We start from the raw sequence: 20232 nt of genomic DNA on the forward strand, positions 1-20232 counted from the left end.
AAGAAAATAAGAAGTCGGCATCGGCTTTTGGTCCTCCAATCGGTATCGGCGTTGAAAAATCATAATCGGTCGACCTCTACCTTAAACCTACAAATATTTTTGCTTCACCAAAACTAAAGGCGTTTTTACCTAAACTGATTAGAAGAAAGCTTCTGTAATGTAGTGTAGAGCTCTTTGAATTTATGATATTTCTGGAATCTCATTTTTTGATTGAGTAACAGTGGAGGATCCTGTGTCAGATTTTTTGCAGTAATTCTAGTGTTTACGGTTCCACAGAAGATAATTATCCCCTGATCCTTTTTATCCGTCTATTTTTAGCCTATGTTGGTCAATGACGCTTAGGCTATGATGTATTCCATCCTAATTCAGCTGCCTGCCTGCCTAGTGCCCTTTAGCCAAGCAGCACAGCAATTCTCATGGCATTTCCCCCAAAAATATCTCCCCGGTAGAGGAAAGTAATTTGCCTTCCCCGCTCCCACTAGAAGAGTACGAGGCTGAATGAGTCGGCTCTGTTGGGCTTAAACCGCTCTTTCAATACAATATAAAACCTTTATTTCCCCTCAGACCAATTAAATACGTTGACCATTTTTTTCCTGACCCATCTTGACCATTTAACCTCACTTGGACACAAATGTCTTGTGGGAAATATAACAAAAAGGTTGCATCCCTCATGTCCCCCATTTTGAGTGAAAATTCATCATACAGTATGATTCAACAGACTACTAGATGTATTACTCAGTACACTTTAAGTTGGTTCCTTGTTTTGACACTAGTTAGAAAGCAGTTTTTAATGCTATGGTGTCAGCCATGCCCTGAAGGCGTATGTTCCACCCTAACTAAAGCAAGCCGTGCAGAATGTGATGTCATCATAGGTCAGGCAGGCTGTATCATGCCAGAGTGCTCTGGTTTGATCTGCTCCTAAACAGCAGCGGAGAAGAACAATGAGACAGGATTAATGTTCAGTCATATACTATACACATTGCACATACTGTACATGACACTGACTTGGCTGAATATTAATTTAACCTCACTAGGGTATGTGGGACGGTAGCGTCCCACCTCGTCAACAGCCAGTGAAACTGCAGGGCGCCAAATTCAAAACAACAGAAATCCCATAATTTAAATTCCTCAAACATACAAGTATTTTACACCATTTTAAAGATCCAGCCAAAGTGTCCGATTTTCAAAAAGGTTTTACGACGAAAGCACACCAAACGATTGTTAGGTTAGAGCCAAGTCACAGAAAAAGAGCCATTTTTCCAACCAAAGAGAGAGTAACAAAAAGCAGAAAGAGATCAAATTAATCACTAACCTTTGATGATCTTCATCAGATGACACTCATAGAACTTCGTTACACAATACATGTATGTTTTGTTCGGTAAAGTTCATATTTATATCCAAAAATCTGAGTTTAGGCACGACGCTACTGTCTCACTTGGCAAAAAGACAGAGAAAATGCAGAGCACCAAATTCAAATTAATTACTATAAAAGTCAAACTTTCATTAAATCACATATGAAAGATACCAAATTAAAGCTACACTGGTTGTGAATCCAGCCAACATGTCAGAATTCAAATAGGCTTTTCGGCGAAAGCAAGCGATGCTATTATCTAAGGATAGCACCATTGTAAACAAAGAGAGAAGCATATTTCAACCCTGCAGGCACGACACAAAACGCAGAAATAAAAATATAATTAATGCCAATATGTCCCATAAACATCACAAATGGTCCTTTAGTTCGATTAATTCCGTCATATATATCCAAAATGTCCATTTATTTGGCGCGTTTGATCCAGAAAAACACCGGTTCCAAATCATCTCAAAGGTTACCTGTAAACTTTGCCAAAAAATGTCAAACTACTTTTGTAATACAACTTTAGGTATTTTTTAACATAAATAATCGATCAAATTGAAGACGGGAAGATCTGTGTTCAATACAGGATTAAAACCAACTGTAGCTAGCTTTCTGGTCARGTGCTTCTAACAAACAGGACACTTCGAGTGACCCTCCTTCAAAATGGCCGTACTTCTTCATTACACAAAGGAATAACCTCAACCAATTTCTAAAGACTGTTGACATCCAGTGGAAGCGGTAGGAACTGCAGGAAGGTCCCTTAGAAATCTGGTTTCCCAATGAAAACTCATTGAAAAGAGAGTGACCTAAAAAAGAATCTGAATGGTTTGTCCTTGGGTTTCGCCTGCTAAATAAGTTCTGTTATACTCACAGGCCTGATTCTTACAGTTTTAGAAACTTCAGAGTTTTCTCTATCCAAATCTACTAACAATACGCATATCTTATCTTCAGGGGATGAGTAGCTGGCAGTTGAATTTGGGCATGCTTTTCATCCAAAATTCCGTATGCTGCCCTCTACCCAAGAGAAGTTAAGGAATAAATGTGGCAGTCAGCCTAAATATGCTCCTAACATGTAAAAATATTAGCTTTTATTATTTGAGATTTGAATTGCACATTGTATGCAATATTTGCCACTTACACAACTGGCTTGGCAACTCGGTTAGCTCCCAAGCAGCCAGTTTAAAATGATCCCAAACGTTTAGTCTCATTGTTGTACAAACACTACCTACTAATAGACAATCCAATCCCTCCTCTCCCAGGGGTTTCACCTCTGTAATCCATCTTGATCTCAGCAGGTGAACAATGCCCCCTCACATGCCCTCAAGGTGTCCCTCTCCCAGGTGTTTCTGGGTAGTCATTAAAAGCCAGGGGGACAGTGCCAGAGCAGTTGGATCAATGAGCAGGGTTGCCATTCAGACCCCAACCTGCCATAGGGTTAACCCTATGGTTACCTTGACGTCTGGCTTTCTCACATTGCAGTGAATTATTATTATTATTATTTTTATTTTATTTTTTAATTTTACTGTTATTTTACTAGGTAAGTTGACTGAGAACATATTCTCATTTACAGCAACGACCTGGGGATTAGTTACAGGGGAGAGGAGGGGGGATGAATTTAACCGAATACGAGACTTGGAAGTGTAACCATGTGAAACTAACCCTATGGTAACCATTCTGGAGTCTGTATTACTATGATTTCTGAAAGGGAGTGATTTTCTTAGTACGGTCATAGAAGGAAGTAGTAAATGTTCTAGGTCAGAAAATAGGAAATAGCCTAATTTTCATGACTAATGTTCAAACGTATGCGTCAAACAGTATCAAGGTTCTGGTCTATATTATTAATATTAATTTGTCTTTATTATTATAATTTAACATAAATGTTGTTTTCACGACTTTAATTCCTTATCTGGAAGAGATTGATGGCTAAAAAGAATGGCCACATCCAAATCCCACAGGCTTCCTTCCATCATACTACTATATTCCCAATCCCTGCCCCAAATCAACAACTTTGGTATGTAATAATCCTCATACCATCTCAAACATGTGCTGTAGTGTCCCCCTAGTTTAACCGCTGTTTGGCCTTTCCACAACTCCACATAAACACATTAGGCTCTCCTCTCCAGTGCCCAGGGAGACGGTCAGAGTGGAGGGCAGAAGGTATACAAAGGGCTCAGGCTGGTATCTGTCACCACCCAGCCATTAGACCTGGCCCTGTCTGACATCCTGTGCCACTGCCAGCCAATGCACTCCATGGAACAGTCATCTAAGGTGAATGTCCAGACATTTATTTGTTTGCTCTCATATCACCTTGATATCACCTTTATCTCCTATCACAGCAAGGCTAAATACAGGGTCAACCGGGGCTTATTTTGAATGGTGCTATGTAAGAACATTATTGCATTAACATTAATGTAATGTATAGAGCTGGAACAACTTGTTATTTTGCAAAACAGACTGTCATGTCAGTTCTATTCATACATTTCTATCTAAGCGTTCTCGAGTCCTCCGGGCTCTGTGAGTAAGCCTGATTTCATTGTGTGCTAATTTGTGGGCTGGTATGCAAATAGTGTGAGGAGCAGCCAGTCGTGCTGTCTTTGTAGAGTCCAATTCTCAGTAGGATGAGGGGTTATCACATCAATTAAAGTTTAATTAATTATAAGGAACATTTTGGGCACTTCTGTTCTTTATTTATGTGGTGGTCTTAACTGTTATAATTCTGTCTGAGCGAGGAGCGATATTTGTACTTTTAAATAGATTGGCCAAAAAGGTCTTGACTGTCTGGAGAAGTTTGAAAAGCTAACTTTGTGCTTTGTCATCCAAGTCGTGTTCACGTCTGCGTGCGAACATTCTATCTCTTGATTAGAGCTCTTATTACAGCTTGCGGTGGCATTGGAAGGCTAAACACTAATCGGCTCATGGCCTCATTGGCTATTAAGTTAATGTGAGTAATTACTTGATAATGAGGACAGTGGGTTGGGAGCTTTGAGTCCCTCTGCTTTTTTTACTGAGACAATATGGCCCTATGACAGTTTCTGCATGAATGGTTACTGCATATTGCCTCTACCGCAATGTGGTTCTCTTTTCAATCACAGTTGTAAAGTGGCATGAATGTTGTCTCGTCTTTGATGCAGGCTTTGTGAATGCCTACACAAAGTGGGAGTGTGAAATTATTTATGAACAGAATTGACATTACATTCACTATAAACCATGAGCGTTATTGTGTTGAGTTGTTCTCCAGACCATTCCTCGTTTGTGGTTTACCACCTTATTCTGATGCAGCTAGCAAATTGTGTTTTCAAATGTTTGTCATGACTCCAGGTTTGAGCCATCAGTCTGTGTGCCAGCCCTGGCTGCATCGTCATCAGTCTCTCAACATCCCGATTATAGTCTATAGGCTCTCACTTTTGCTGGATTAGGGCAGATTGCCCAATGACTACTCTGCCAGACTTTTAGGAGACTGTTGTTGCTTGCATTTGTGTTGTCAGTGTTTATTATGATGTTGACGTAAGGGCGTAATGTTAAGTGGTATGCCATTCTGGTGTGGGCAAAGGACTTTCTAATCAGCTCACTTGCAATCAAATAAAGTAATACAATGAATGCACCAATAGTATTCCAATGTTTCCTCACCTGTTTCAACACAACACTGGCCAAAGTGCTTTGTTAATCTGATGATATTTGACTAATGATACTGTGGTAAAGGTAATAATGGTTCCTGTGTGTTTGTTTCCCAGTGGGAGTTCCTGTGGTCTCTCATCCTCTTCTTCACCTTCTCTCTGCTCCTGGTCTGGTTCTACTTCTGGTGGGAGGCACACAACGACTACAATGAGTTCAACTGGTGAGTACTGCTGTACAGTGTGTGTATGTGTGTGCACTCTAGTTATGCAACTCATAGATTCTTGTCTCTCAGTATATCACCATCATCAGTCAGTGTTCCATTCAAATAAATTAGTTCCCCACTAAATGCTCCTCTGACCTTCCCTTTGATTCTCTGCCATTTACTTACAGTAGATTGTTTTACTTTTAAAGGCTGCCATTTATCTTTATATGTTTTTGCTTTTAACCAAAAATGCTAACTCTAGAGTTGTTTCTCCCCCCCCCAGTTATTCACTCATCATGGTTGGTCTAATCTGGGTGGGGATGGATTGGCTTTAGGGCGTCTATCACTGCAGATTATAGTGAGCATGATTACATAAAGCAGGAATACCCTTTGACCCCAAATCACCTCTCGGATCATTCCAGTCATGTCTCCCCCACAGTTACCATAAAACCAATCATGCTTGGAAACAATACAGGTATTAGTTCTGTCATGAGACATTGCACATTCAATTGAAGGATAATACTACCACTGAAATTATGAATTAGGTTTATTTAGTTGAGCTCTTGACCAAGTTCTCAAGGCCTTATACATTTTATGTGCACGCTATGCCCCAGTGGTCCCTAAAACACAATTGGTGCAATATGTGCGAGCCATAAGAGAGAGAAGCTTTGTGTTTCTTCTTGTAAGGTGCAATTTGCTTTGTCCCCCCAAGTCATTCCCCTCGCTCTCTCTGTCCACCACCTCCTTTCTCTTCCTGTCATTAGCGCTCAATGTCACCTCTGCTTCCCCCATCGTCCTTCGCTCCTTGTTTATCTCTCCCTGCCCCTCATCCCACTTTCTCCCTCTCCTTCCATACGCTTTGTCTCTCTGCTCCTCTCTCCTTCTCTCTCCTTTAATTTTATCACTCTCTCTGCACACTCTCTAAAGGCGTCGGCATGTTTCAGTCTAGCCTAACCAAACGAGTGTTTGCATACTCCCTTAAAAGACCTTTACTTGAAAAACAAGAAAAAAGCTGCAATAGTACTGTTTGTCCATTTTGAGACACCATAGCCAGTACACACTTCCTCAAAATAGTCAGAACTAATCTAAAATTAATTTAGTTGTTTTTGCCAAGGAGATCTTAGTTGCACAATTTTACATCTAACTAAAATGTTTGCAGTATTCTTCAATAAAAAGTTGTAAGAATCCCTACTGTTGACCAATCACCGAAGGGGCATAAACATTGGTTCTGAACTTAGGCTTGCCTCAAAAAAAAACTGTGTGCCCAAATAGCTGAAAAACCCCTAACCAAAGTCCAAAACGAACAAAAGCGTCACAATGTTGTCAAAATATATGCACAAACTCTTCTGAACTGGTTTGGCTGGGAAGCCAATTCCCAATGTCTACCACTCCTATGGCCTAGCATCAGTAAGATATCCTGTCTTTTTCTAGTGTGTGACCTGGCTTTAGTGTAGCTCTGCTGTAGTTGTAGGGGCTGTCAGGCTCTGCCAACAGAGCACAGATAAGGATTGGGATGTAATTAGCGGTTTTGATGCTTCGTGCTTCCCCCCTGCTGGCTCTGCAGCTGTGTCATCCCAGGCCCTCCGAGACCCCCTGTCACACCACTCAGGCTGACAGCCAGCACAGCCGTGTGTGTGTGTGTCCCTGTGTCCCCGTGTGTGTGTCCCTGTGTCCCCGTGTGTGTGTCCCCGTGTGTGTCCCCGTGAGTGTGTGTGTCCCCGTGAGTGTGTGTGTGTGTGTCCCCGTGAGTGTGTGTGTGTGTGTCCCCGTGAGTGTCCGTCCCCGTGAGTGTCCGCGAGTGCGGGCCCCGTGTCCCCGCGAGTGCGGGCCCCGTGTCCCCGCGAGTGCGGGCCCCGTGTCCCCGCGAGTTCGGGCCCCGTGTGCGTGCGCGTCAGTCCCCGTGTGTGTGGAGACACAGCCTTAAGGAAACAACGTCCTTTTAGAACAAGGCCTCTAACTCGCAACACGTTAACATAGTTATTACAATCTCTTTGTGCGCCAATATTCATTACAGAGAAGAAGTGACTGCAGCCATTTGCTCTGAGCAGCTTCCTTTGTTGTGTATATTTGTCTCTGTTTGCTTTGTTTTATGGGGATAATAAAGTCTTACGATCCTGGACAAGGACACTAGAACACATTATGCCTGCCCTGGGAGTTCAGACCTTCCGGTTTAAGCATCAGTGTCGGCTGTTAGATCATTTATAGTCAGCCAGTTAATTTTACAAAGAGACCTTTGGGGCTAGGAGCTCGAGGTTGCCCGTTAGGCACAGATATAGGATCCGCTTCCCTTCCCCCGAATCTAAACCTTAGCCACTAGAGGAAACGCAAAACTGACCTTAGATCAGTGTCAACAACTTCTCCTGCTAGACCACTCGGCGTGTTTCTACAATCTATCCTCTATCTCTCATCTCAGAGACCAGAGGAGCACAAGCTGCAGCCTGCCCTGAGATCGATGAGACGCTACTATTGTGCAACTGACTTCCATCCATTTTGCTCCGTTTTACAGGTTTTTATATAACCGTTCTGGAGAGTGGATCGACGGGACTGTTCCAATCCTAGCCACTACCGCTGCCGGCTTCACTTATATTGCATTTTTAATGGTGAGTTGTCATCTCATCAAACATTCACTGTGAGATGATATTGATATGGTGTCTAGGCCATGGTAACAGCCAGGTAATGTTAGTGGTATAACCTGGCAGGGCAGAAATGTGTTGCCAGGCATGTCTGTGCCAAGTCTACACATGACAGTTAGGATGGCCCAGGCAGCTGTTGACCTTTTTTGAAAACAGTGGCTGTGGATTTCCATGTGATGTGATTTATTTATCTGTTTCTATTCTTTTAGATTTTAGCACTTTGCCACATAGCAGTGGGACAACAGCTGAACTTGCACTGGCTGCACAAGGTAATGCTCAAATGTGTGATTTTTGGTGTGTTTGCTTATGTACAGTGCCATGGGAAAGTACCCTTGACTTTTCCCAAAATTTGTTGTTACAGCCTTATTGTAAAAAGGATTAAAAATAATAATAATCCTCAGCAATCTACACACAATACCCCATAATGACAAAACGAAAACTGCTAAAAAAATACCTCTTTGCTATGAGACTCAAAATTGAGCTCAGGTGCATCCTGTTTTCATTGATCATCCTTGAGATGTTTCTACAACTTGGAGTCCACCTGTGGTAAATTCAATTTATTGGACATGATTTGTCACACATCTGTCTATATAAGGTCCCACAGTTGACTGTGCATGTCAGAGCAAAAACCAAGCCACGAGGTCGAAGGAATTGTCTGTAGAGCTCAGAGACAGGATTGTGTCGGCACAGATCTAGAAGGGTACCAAAACATTTCTGCAGTATTGAAGGTCCACAAGAACACAGTGGCCCCCATCATTCTTAAATGGAAGAAGTTTGGAACCACCAAGACTCTTCCTAGAGCTGGCCGCCCGGCCAAGGTTCAAGTCCGGGTTCTGGCTGGGCCACTCAAGGACAGTCAGACTTGTCACGAATACACTCCTGCGTTGTCTTGGCTGTGTGCTTAGGGTCTTGGTCCCGTTGGAAGGTGAGGTCCTGAGGGCTCTGGAGCAGGTTTTCATCAAGGATCTCTTTACTTTTCTCCGTTCATCTTTGCCTTGATCCTGACTAGTCTCTCAGTCCCTGCCACTGAAAAACATTGACACAGCATGATGCTGCCACCACCATGCTTCACCATAGGGATGGTGCCAGGTTTCCTCCAGACGTGATGCTTGGCTTTTAGGCTAAAAAGTTAAATCTTGGTTTCATCAAACAAGCGGGCTGTCATGTGCCTTTACTGAGGAGTGGCTTCCGTCTGGTCACTCTGTCATAAAGGCCTGATTTGTGGGGTGCTGCAGAGTTGGTTGACCTTCTGGAAGGTGCTCCCATTTCCACAGGGAAGAAGGGCTTTGGTCTGGGAGGTGACCAAGAACCCAATGGTCACTCTGACAGAGCTCTAGAGTTATCGTACATCTTTGGAGACCTGAAAATAGTTGTGCAGCAATGCTCCCCATCCAACCTGACAGTGCTTGAGAGGATCTGCAGAGAAGAATGTGAGAAACTACCCAAATAGAGGTGTGCCAAGCTTGTAGCATCATACCCAGAAGGCTCAAGGTTGTAAAGGTGCTTCAACAGTGTACTGAGTGAAGTGTCTGAATACATACACTACCGTTTAAAAGTTTGGCGTCACTCAGAAACGTCCTTGTTTTTGAAAGAAATTATAATTTTTTGTCCATTAAAATAACATCAAATTGATCAGAAATACAGTGTAGACATTGTTGATGTTGTAAATGACTATTGTAGCTGGAAACAGCTGATTTGAATGGAATATCTACGTAGGCGTACAGAGGCCCATTATCAGCAACCATATTTCTTGTGTTCCAATGGCATGTTGTTAGCTAATTCATGTTTATCAGTTTAAAAGGCTAATTGATCATTATAAAACCCTTTTGCAATTATGTTAGCACAGCTGAAACTGTTGATTAAAGAAACAATAAAACTGGCCTTCTTTAGACTAGTTGAGTATCTGGAGCATCAGCATTTGTGGGTTCGATTACAGGCTCAAAATGGCCAGAAACAAAGAACTTTCTTCTGAAACTCATCAATCTATTCTTGTTCTGAGAAATGAAGGCTATTCCATGCGAGAAATTGACAAGAAACTGAAGATCTCGTACAATGCTGTATACTACTCTGGTCACAGAACAGAGCAAACTGGGTCTAACCAGAATAGAGGAGTGGGAGGCCCCGGTGAACAACTGAGCAAGAGGACAAGTACATTAGTGTGTCTAGTTTGAGAAACAGACACCTCACAAGTCCTCAACTGGCAGCTTCATGAAATAGTACCTGCAAAACACCAGTCTCAAAGTCAAAATTGAAGAGGCGACTCTAGGATGCTGGCCTTCTAGACAGAGTTGCAAAGAAAAAGCCAAATCTCAGACTGGCCAATAAAAGAAAAGACTAAGATGGGCAAAAGAACAAGGCCAGCATCCCGGAGTCGCCTTTTTAAAATAATAAACTTGGATTAGTTAACACAACGTGCCATTGGAACACAGGAGTGATGGTTGCTGATAATGGGCCTCTGTACACCTATGTAGATATTCAATTAGAAATCTGCCGTTTCCAGCTACAATAGTCATTTACAACATTAAGAATGTCTACACTGTATTTCTGATCAATTTGATGTTATTTTAATGGACAAAAATTGTGCCTTTCAAAAACAAGGACATTTCTAAGTGACTCAACTTTTGAACTGTAGTATGTAAATGTGATTTTCTGTTTTTTTAAATAATGTATTAGCAAACATTTTAAAACCTTTTTTTGCTTTGTCATTATTGGGTATTGTGTGTAGATTGATGAGGGGAAAAAAACAAGGCTGTAACCTAAAAATTTGGAAAAAGTAAAGGGGTCTGAATACTTTCCGAAGGCACTATACGTGGTGCGTATATTGTGTGTGTGTCTTCAAGTGGCCAACTGAACTCTGCCTGAACCCCACATTTGAGTTCATGTTTTCCTGCGGGTTGTGAAAGCAGTGACATCATGCCCCAGGGTGCTGTTATCTGGCCAAACACACTACAGAGGGTTGGAATGGTTAGCCTGGGGGAGCTGTGTGTGTCTGTGTGTGCGTGTGATGGTCTGTAACACTCTGTTTGCCCCATTAGATAGGCGTGAGTACTGCTCTGCTGACCACTGCCATCGGATTCATATCTGTCAATCAAACATGGGGGGAGGAGTGGGCAGTCATCCCTATATCACTCCAGGTCAGTTCAACAACAAACCCGTCCCCATTTAGGGCTGTGCATCAAACTGTATTATACAGGACACTTTCCTGATATGTGGTAATATACTTGATAAATCACATGTTAATGACTATATTGAACTACATACAAAGGCAACAACATTTCAATATAGAAATGCATCTAACAGATGTGTTAAGACTGATTCAAGGGGTTAATTTATATATTTTTGTTGAATTCTTCATGCAGTAGCATACCATTACCACTGAATTATTTTGTTAATGTCGTACCATTTAACAACTGTGAATGACTGTAGCAATGCCACACCTTTAACACTGAATGATGTCAGGCCACAGGTCCCTTCCTACACCTAGGAGCCCTGGTGGCTGTCACCGCTCTGGCCTGGCTGGTGGCTGGGCAGATCGCTCGTGCCGAGAAAACAAGTAAGACCCGACCCGGACTCTGTTACTGACCGTTTTAGTGTTGTATGCTATACTGAAAATTCTGTACTTTTTTATACTAGAACATGAAAAATTGTCCGGTACTAGCATTTGTTACTTTTTGTACTTCTTTCAAATGTGTCTCACACCATCTAAGGATTGAGAGGATTGAGTCTGTCTAGTAATTTGTTTGAATCTTCTCAAAGGGGCAGTAATAAGCTAGCCAGCTAACTCCGCACAAGCCACTATTTAAGAAGCAAGCGAGAGGAGAGAGAAATTTCTGACAGCATAGCTTCTTCAAAAGAAAACATCATACCTCCACGCCCACAGCTCGTTGACAAAACTGGCTGTTGGGGTGAACTATGGGAATACTTAGCTTGCAGAGCAGATGATGTGGGCAAGCCTACCGAACCAACTAAGAAAAAGGTGTTACAAAGCAGTAGAGTGCAAGGGAGGTTTAGTTCCAGAACATAAAAAATAAGCAATTTTACACAGGACGTTTGCATTGTAACTTTGTCGTTATTCTACTAAATTTGTATTATTTTTCAGTGACAATGACATGAACATCTTCTAGTGATCCTGGTTTATAAGCACGGATATCGACTCTGCCACTCGAGCATGCTTTTGTGGCACAGTAGATGGCTGGCTAGGCTTCAGGCCATAAGGTTGAGGGTTCATTACATTGGTTTCGTTACATTGGTTTCGTTACATTGGTTTCGTTACATTGGTGTCGGGAGTGATCGGACCTCGCATCCACGACAGCGTGTGTGTTGGCCGGTGAACATTTTCCTGTAAGACGGAGTCCTGTGAGGTCTAGCGTGAGGACTCGCTCTTTGAAAGGAGGGAGTTGTGTAGCGACCCTGGTTTATAAGCGAGGATATCCACTGCCACTGGAGGATGCTTTTGTGACCCAGTCGATGGCGTGCTGGGCTTCGGCCAGAACGTTGTTCGAGCCATTCATTATAATAGACCAATGTTCCCCTGGGACTGCTGCTCAGAAGATCCATCAGCTGGAGAGAAGGACAAGATTGAACTTCACTCAACTTTCTAGAGTTTTCCCTGTTAACCTCTCTAGGGTATGTGGGACGGTAGCGTCCCACCTCGTCAACAGCCAGTGAAACTGCAGGGCGCCAAATTCAAAACTGAAATCCCATAATTTAAATTCCTCAAGCATACAAGTATTTTACACCATTTTAAAGCTACACTTGTTGTAAATCCAGCCAAATTGTCCGATTTCAAAAAGGTTTTACGACGAAAGCACACCAAACGATTATGTTAGGTATGAGCCAAGTCACAGAAAAAGACAGCCATTTTTCCAGCTAAAGAGAGCATTAACAAAAAGCAGAAATAGAGATAAAATGTATCACTAACCTTTGATAATCTTCATCAGATGACACTCATAGGACTTCATGTTACACAATACATGTATTTTTTGTTCGGTAAAGTTCATATTTATATCCAAAAATCTGAGTTTAGGCAAGACGCTACTGTATTACTTGGCAAAAAGCCTGAGAAAATGCAGAGCGCCAAATTAAAATTATTTACTAAGAAAATTACTATAAAATCAAACTTTCATTAAATCACACATACAAGATACCAAATTAAAGCTACACTGGTTGTGAATCCAGCCAACATGTCAGAATTCAAATAGGCTTTTCAGGGAAAGCATACGATGCTATTATCTGAGCATAGCACCATAGTAAACAAAAGAGAAAACATTTCAACCCTGCAGGCACGACACAAAACGCAGAAATAAAAATATAATTCATGCCTTTGACGAGCTTCTGTTGTTAGCACTCCAATATGTCCCATAAACATCACAAATGGTCCTTTTGTTCGATTAATTCCGTCGATATATATATCCAAAATGTCCATTTATTTGGCGCGTTTGATCCAGAAAAACACCGGTTCCAACTTGCACAAACATGACGACAAAATATCTCAAAGGTTACCTGTAAACTTTGCCAAAAAATGTCAAACTACTTTTGTAATACAACTTTAGGTATTTTTTTACGCTAATAAACGATAAAATTGAAGACGGGATGATATGTGTTCAATACAGGATTAAAACTAAATGTTGCATGCCTTCTCTTTGATTGAAGCGCATGTCCAGGACACCTGGAGTGCCTCGACTTCAAGATGGCCGTATTTCTTCATTACACAAAGGAATAACCTCAACCTATTTCTCATGACTGTTGACATCTAGTGGAAGCCGTAAGAACTGCAAGCAATTCACTTAGAAATCTGGTTTTCCAATAAACTCATTGAAAAGAGTGACCTAAAAAAAAAAAATCTGAATGGTTTGTCCTCGGGGTTTCGCCTGCTAAATAAGTTCTGTTATACTCACAGACATGATTCAAACAGTTTTAGAAACTTCAGAGTGTTTTCTATCCAAATCTACTAATAATATGCATATCTTATCTCCTGGGAATGAGTAACGGGCAGTTGAATTTGGTTATGCTTTTCATCCAAACGTGAAAATGCTGCCCCCTACCCTAGAGAAGTTAACACTATCAACTTTTCCCTTTACTGTGGCAATTGTGATTGAATCAACACAATATTAGTCACTTTCAATTTTGTTGAAAGCAGAACGCATAGGAATAGGATTCTATTGCATTAACATGCACGACTCAGCTCTTACTCTACCCAGACCGGTGCGGCATAACAAATCAGAGCTGCAGTAGGCCTATATAGCAATGGTGTATTTGCATATATGGATCTGTGCCATTTACTTTGAACTGGACTGTGTTTACAACTGTGGTCATGAGTAGATGCGCTTGTTTTGAGATCAACGCAAGAGCTGAATGCAGCTACGTGTGCACATTTTGTTCTTGTCCTTTGTTAGTGAGTTATTAGCCCAGTTATAGATCATTTATAGTCTACAATAGGAGAGTGATAGCTTCTTACAAGAGCATAAAACGTGTAGATTTTTATCTTTGAAAAGCGAGTCAGGTAAAGAGCTTTTTTTGTGTCTTAAAGGGGCAGTGTTGTATTTTGAGACAGGCTTGATAAGGTAAGTAGCCAATAGGCAGAGGGAAGCATAATTTGTATGATTCTCTATAATAATATTATGGGAATAATAATGCATTTTATTTTGTAAAGTGGTTTCTTGCCTCAAACAAACATTTTCAGTTACCTCCTTGTCTGAAGGACAAATGGATAAACAGGTTAATGTCGAGCCCTGCATGTTTTCTCCCCAAAAGTCTCATGGAATGTAGGCCTAATTGAACACCACACACTGGCTGCTACAGTAGGCTGAATGATAGAACAGCTATTTCCATGTAAAAATTGGCAAGGGTCCTCAGATCCTCAAAACGTTATACAGCTGCAGCATCGAGAGCATCCTGACTGGTTGCATCACCACCTGGTATGGCAACTGCTCGGCCTCAGACCGCAAGGTGCTACAGAGGGTAGTGCGTACGGCCCAGTACATCACTGGGTCCAAGCTTCCTGTTTTTTTACGCAGCTGCTACCTGATGTTTATCATCTATGCATAGTCACTTTACCCCTACCTACCTTGACTAACCTGTACCACCGCACATTAATTCAGTACCTGTACTCTGTGTATATAGCTTCGTTATTTTATTGTTGCTCGTTTATTTTTTACTTTAGTTTATTTACTAAATATTTTTTCTTAACTCTTATTTTTCTTAAATGCTTTGCTGGTTTAGGGCTTGTAAGTAAGCATTTCACCGTAAGTCTACTACACCTGTTGTATTCGGCTCATGACAAATAACATTTTATTTTAAATGTTATGGAATGCATTTTATTCATTGTTTTTGATGGTAGGCCACTCGGGTAGGCCTACATTATGATAAAATAGCCACAGTAGCCTACTTGGCCACTGTTAACTGTAACTTAGCTTCAGTGTTCACAGTAAACGTGTGCTGGAAGTTGCACAGAACTTTCATAACGTTCAAGTTTGCGCTCAGCAGACCTGAAATTTGCTCAGTGACAAAAATAATTAACACTCATAACTTGACCACAATGTATTTAAACTAATTCACGTTTGTCTGGGCTTGCTAGCAGTAGCCACTAGCCAGCCAGCAGCCCATTGCACCATGGGAAGTGAAATGCACTTTGGGAATCGTAGTATACTGTGTAAATTCCATTGTACTTCTATGGCGTGTAGACTTTTGCAATATAGAAGCTTCAGAAATGATCTTTAAAGTGTTTTTTTTTATGTAGTTTTGGAACTAAACTATTAATTTACTATATTATTTAGCTGTAATGAATTTTAGGTCTAATGAATGTAATTTGACCCAGTATTATGGCCATAGATTATAAAATTAACCCTTTTTTATTTATTTTACCAGGTAAGTTGACTGAGAACATGTTCTCATTTACAGCAACGACCTGGGGAATAGTTACAGGGGAGAGGGGGATGAATGAGCCAATTGTCAGTTGGAGGTGATTAGGTGACCATGATGGTATGAAGGACAGCTTGGGAAATTAGCCATGACACCGGGGTTAACACCACTACTCTTACGATAAGTGCCATGAGATCTTTAATGACCTCAGTCAGGACACCCGTTTAACGTCCCATCCGAAAGACGGCACCCTACACAGGGCAGTGTCACCAATCACTGCCCTGGGGCATTGGGATATTTTTTTAGACCAGAGGAAAGAGTGCCTCCTACTGGCCCTCCAATACCACTTCCAGCAGCATCTGGTCTCCCATCCAGGGACTGACCAGGACCAACCCTGCTTAGCTTCAGAAGCTGTCTGCTCTGAGTGTCAGATATGGTTGGCATCAGGAACATTTAAGTTATTCTTGTGTTATTTAATATGGTGTTTTATTTTAGCAAGAAATTGAATGTAGAATAGAAGATATTCAATTTGTTGTTTTAGTTCTACCAGTTATCAACATATTATTCAATGTTTAAAAATAATTAAATCCCAGTTGTTATTCTGACTTTAGCTAATACGCATAATAATTTTTTTGTTGCCATGGTATCGTTTTGGTATTGAGTATTATGATACTAATAAACCTGGTTATCGTGACAACACTAGACCATGTTACTGACTCCCACCTCACTGATCAAAGCTCAGGTACTACTGTCAGATGACTTAACAGCCTCATAGAGCTGTGGGCGTTAAATGATTAACCCCATGTACACAAAGGGCAAGCCCCTGTCATAGTGGCAGGGATACTAGGCATTCCTCTGGCCTCACGTGACACCACCAGTCCACAGGACATTATTAGGCCCCTGAGGTCTGTGGACACGGCGAGTTAGACATCAAGTACTGGGGTATTTCTGCCTTCCTTTAAATCTGTCAGACTAGTACAAGGGAGGCAGAGTAGTGTTTGAGGTGCTTTGAGATCCCCTAGATTAAATACTGAATTGTCATTGCTGTTGTTTCTGAAGGCAAATAACTTTCATGAATATTCAGTTGTAGTTTATAGACACTCCATTTCCATTTTTTTATACTTTGTATTTGGGTAGAACAGTGGATTTCTGTGAAAGGACACTCGTACAAAGAGTTGCATTATTAATGTGTGCTGTAATATCGCTACAATTTTTAAAAAACTATAATTTATTCATCCTTAATTTTTCCAGGCTAATCTTATTGAAATACAGTTTGTCTCTTTAACAAAGAATATCTGTTTCAGTGTAGCAGACATTAGCTTGTGGTCCCCTGTGGCTTACAGGGGTCAATGGTGCCTGGACGTGAGGTTAGCTGTGTGGCGGACCTCTGTCTGAATGCCAGAGAGGTTCTGAGGGTGAAGGCTTTTAGCTTTGTAACAAGAGTTCTTCTGACGCAGTCATTCTGGCCTAAGCACTGACCTTGAAATGAATCCAACCTCCTGTGTGAGTGATGTACTCTAGCTACATTAATCATCACTTACCTGCAGTACAGCACAAAGAGATGGATAATGAGAAAGTGTGGCTAGAGGCTGGTTGGCTTTGACACCATATATACAGTACCAGTCAAAAGTTTGCACACACCTACTCATTCAAGGGTTTTCTTTATTTTTACTATTTTCTACATTGTAGAATAATAGTGAAGACATCAACACTATGAAATAACACATATGGAATCATGGAGTAACCAAAAAAGTGTTAAACAAACTGGACAGGTATCTCAATCTCTTCATTCAAAGACTCAATCATGGACACTCTTACTGACAGTTGTGGCTGCTTTGCGTGATGTATTGTTGTCTCTACCTTCTTGCCCTTTGTGCTGTTGTCTGTGCCCAATAATGTTTGTACCCTGTTTTGTGCTCCTACCATGTTACTGTCATGTTGTGTTGCTATCATGCTGTGATGTCATATGTTGCTGCCATGCTATGTTGTCTTAGGTCTTTCTTTATGTAGTGTTGTGTTGTCTCTCTTGTCGTGATGTCTGTGTTGTCATATATTTTTATTTTTAATCCCCGTCCCCGCAGGAGGCCTTTTGGTAGGCCGTCATTGTAAATAAGAATTTGTTTTTAACTGACTAGTTAAATAAATAAATACAAATATATTTTAGTTCCTTCAAATGGCCACCCTTTGCATTGATGACAGCTTTGCACACTCTTGGCATTCTCTCAACCAGCTTCATGTCTTAGTCACCTGGAATGCATTTCAATTAACAGGTGTGCCTTGTTAAAAGTTAATTTGTGGAATTTCTTTCCTTCTCAATGTGTTTAAGCCAGTCATTTGTGTTGTGACAAGGTAGGGTTGGTATACAGAAGATAGCCTTATTTGGTAAAAGATCAAGTCCATATTAGAGCAAGAACAGCTCAAATAAGCAAAGAGAAGTGACAGTCCATTACTTTAAGACATGGAAGGTCAATCAATTCGGAAAATGTCAAGAACTTTGAAAGTTTCTTGAAGTGCAGTTACAAAAACCATCAAGCGCTATGATGAAACTGGCTCTCATGAGGACCGCCACAGCAAAGGAAGACCCAGAGTTACCTCTGCTGCAGAGGATAAGTTTATTAGAGTTAACAGCCTCAGCAATTGCAGCCCAAATAAATGCTTCACAGAGTTCAAGTAACAGACACATCTCAGCATCAACTGTTCAGAGGAGACTGCGTGAATCAGGTCTTCATGGTCGAATTGCTGCAAAGAAACCTACTAAAGGACACCAATAAGAAGAAGAGACTTGCTTGGGCCAAGAAACACGAGCAATGGACAATAGACCGGTGGAAATCTGTCCTTTTGGTCCGAGTCAAAATTTGAGATTTTTGGTTCCAACCGCCGTGTCTGTGAGATGCAGAGTAGGTGAACGGATTATCTCTGCATGTGTGGTTCCCACCGTGAAGCATAGAGGAGGTGTGGGGGTGCTTTGCTGGTGACACTGTCAGTGATTTATTTTGAATTCAAGGCACACTTAACCAGCATGGCTACCACAGCATTTTGCAGTGATATGCTATCATATCTGATTTGCACTTAGTGGGAATATCATTTGTTTTTCAACAGGACAATGACCCAACACACCTCCAGGCTGTGTAAGTGCTATTTGACCAAGAAGGAGAGTGATGGAGTGCTGCATCAGATGACCTGGTCTCCACACTCACCCGACCTCAACCCAATTGAGGTGGTTTGGGATGAGTTGGACCGCAGAGTGAAGGAAAAGCAGCCAACAAGTGCTCAGCATATGTGGGAACTCCTTCAAGAGCATTCCAGGTGAAGCTGGTTGAGAGAATGCCAATAGTGTTCAAAGCTGTCATCAAGGCAAAGGGTGGTTACTTTGAAGAATCTCAAATATAAAATATGTTGATTGGTTTATCAATTTTGGTTACTACATGATTCCATATGTGTTATTTCACACTTTTGATATCTTCACTATTATTCTAATCTCAGCAAAAAAAGAAACGTCCCTTTTCAGGACCCTGTCTTTCAAAGATAATTCATAAAAATCCCAAACTTCACAGATCTTCATTGTAAAGAATTTAAACACTGTTTCCCATGCTTGTTCAATGAACCATAAACAATTAATGAACCTGCACCTGTGGAATGGTCGTTAAGACACTAACAGCTTACAGACAGTAGGCAATTAAGGTCACAGTTATGAAAACTTGGGACACTAAAGAGGCCTTTCTACTGACTCTGAAAAACACCAAAAGAAAGATGCCCAGGGTCCCTGTTCATTTGTGTGAACGTGCCTTAGGCATGCTGCAAGGAGGCATGAGGAATGCAGATGTGGCCAGGGCAATAAATTGCAGTGTCCGTACTGTGAGACACCTAAGACGGCGCTACAGCTGATCATCCTCGCAGTGGCAGACCACGTGTAACAACACCTGCACAGGATCGGTACATCCGAACATCACACCTGCGGGACAGGTACAGGATGGCAACAACAACTGCCCGAGTTACACAAGGAAAGCACAATCCCTCCATCAGTGCTCAGACTGTCCGCAATAGGCTGAGAGAGGCTGGACTGAGGGCTTGTAAGCCTGTTGTAAGGCAGGACATGACCGGCAACAATGTTGCCTATGGGCACAAACCCACCGTCGCTGGACCAGACAGGACTGGCAAAAAGTGGTCTTCACTGACGAGTCGTGGTTTTGTCTCACCAGGAATGATGGTCGGATTCGCATTTATCATCGAAGGAATGAGCGTTACACCAAGGCCTGTACTCTGGAGCGGGATCGATTTGGAGGTGGAGGGTCCGTCATGTTCTGGTGCGGTGTGTCACAGCATCATCGGACTGAGCTTGTCATTGCAGGCAATCTCAACGCCGTGTGTTACAGGGAAGACATCCTCCCTCATGTGGTACCCTTCCTGCAGGCTCATCCTGACATGACCCTCCAGCATGACAATGCCACCAGCCATATTGCTTGTTCTGTGCGTGATTTCCTGCAAGACAGGACTGTCAGTGTTCTGTCATGGCCAGCGAAGAGCCCGGATCTCAATCCCATTGAGCACTTCTGGGACCTGTTAGGCTA

The 20232-nt window shown here is 41.7% G+C and overlaps 1 protein-coding gene across 1 annotated transcript in view; it reads left to right on the top strand.

Annotated features, from left to right (window-relative positions):
- The window catches only part of LOC111982771 (glycerophosphodiester phosphodiesterase domain-containing protein 5-like), a 103432-nt gene that overhangs the window by 41961 nt on the left and 41239 nt on the right, over positions 1–20232 (top strand). Inside the window, 5 exon segments of the mRNA XM_024014361.2 lie at positions 5086–5189; positions 7678–7771; positions 8014–8073; positions 10840–10938; positions 11264–11357. Of these exon segments, the coding sequence (XP_023870129.2) occupies positions 5086–5189; positions 7678–7771; positions 8014–8073; positions 10840–10938; positions 11264–11357 (451 nt within the window).

This window comes from Salvelinus sp. IW2-2015, linkage group LG22 (assembly GCF_002910315.2).
Source record: "Salvelinus sp. IW2-2015 linkage group LG22, ASM291031v2, whole genome shotgun sequence".
Lineage (NCBI taxonomy): Eukaryota > Metazoa > Chordata > Actinopteri > Salmoniformes > Salmonidae > Salvelinus > Salvelinus sp. IW2-2015.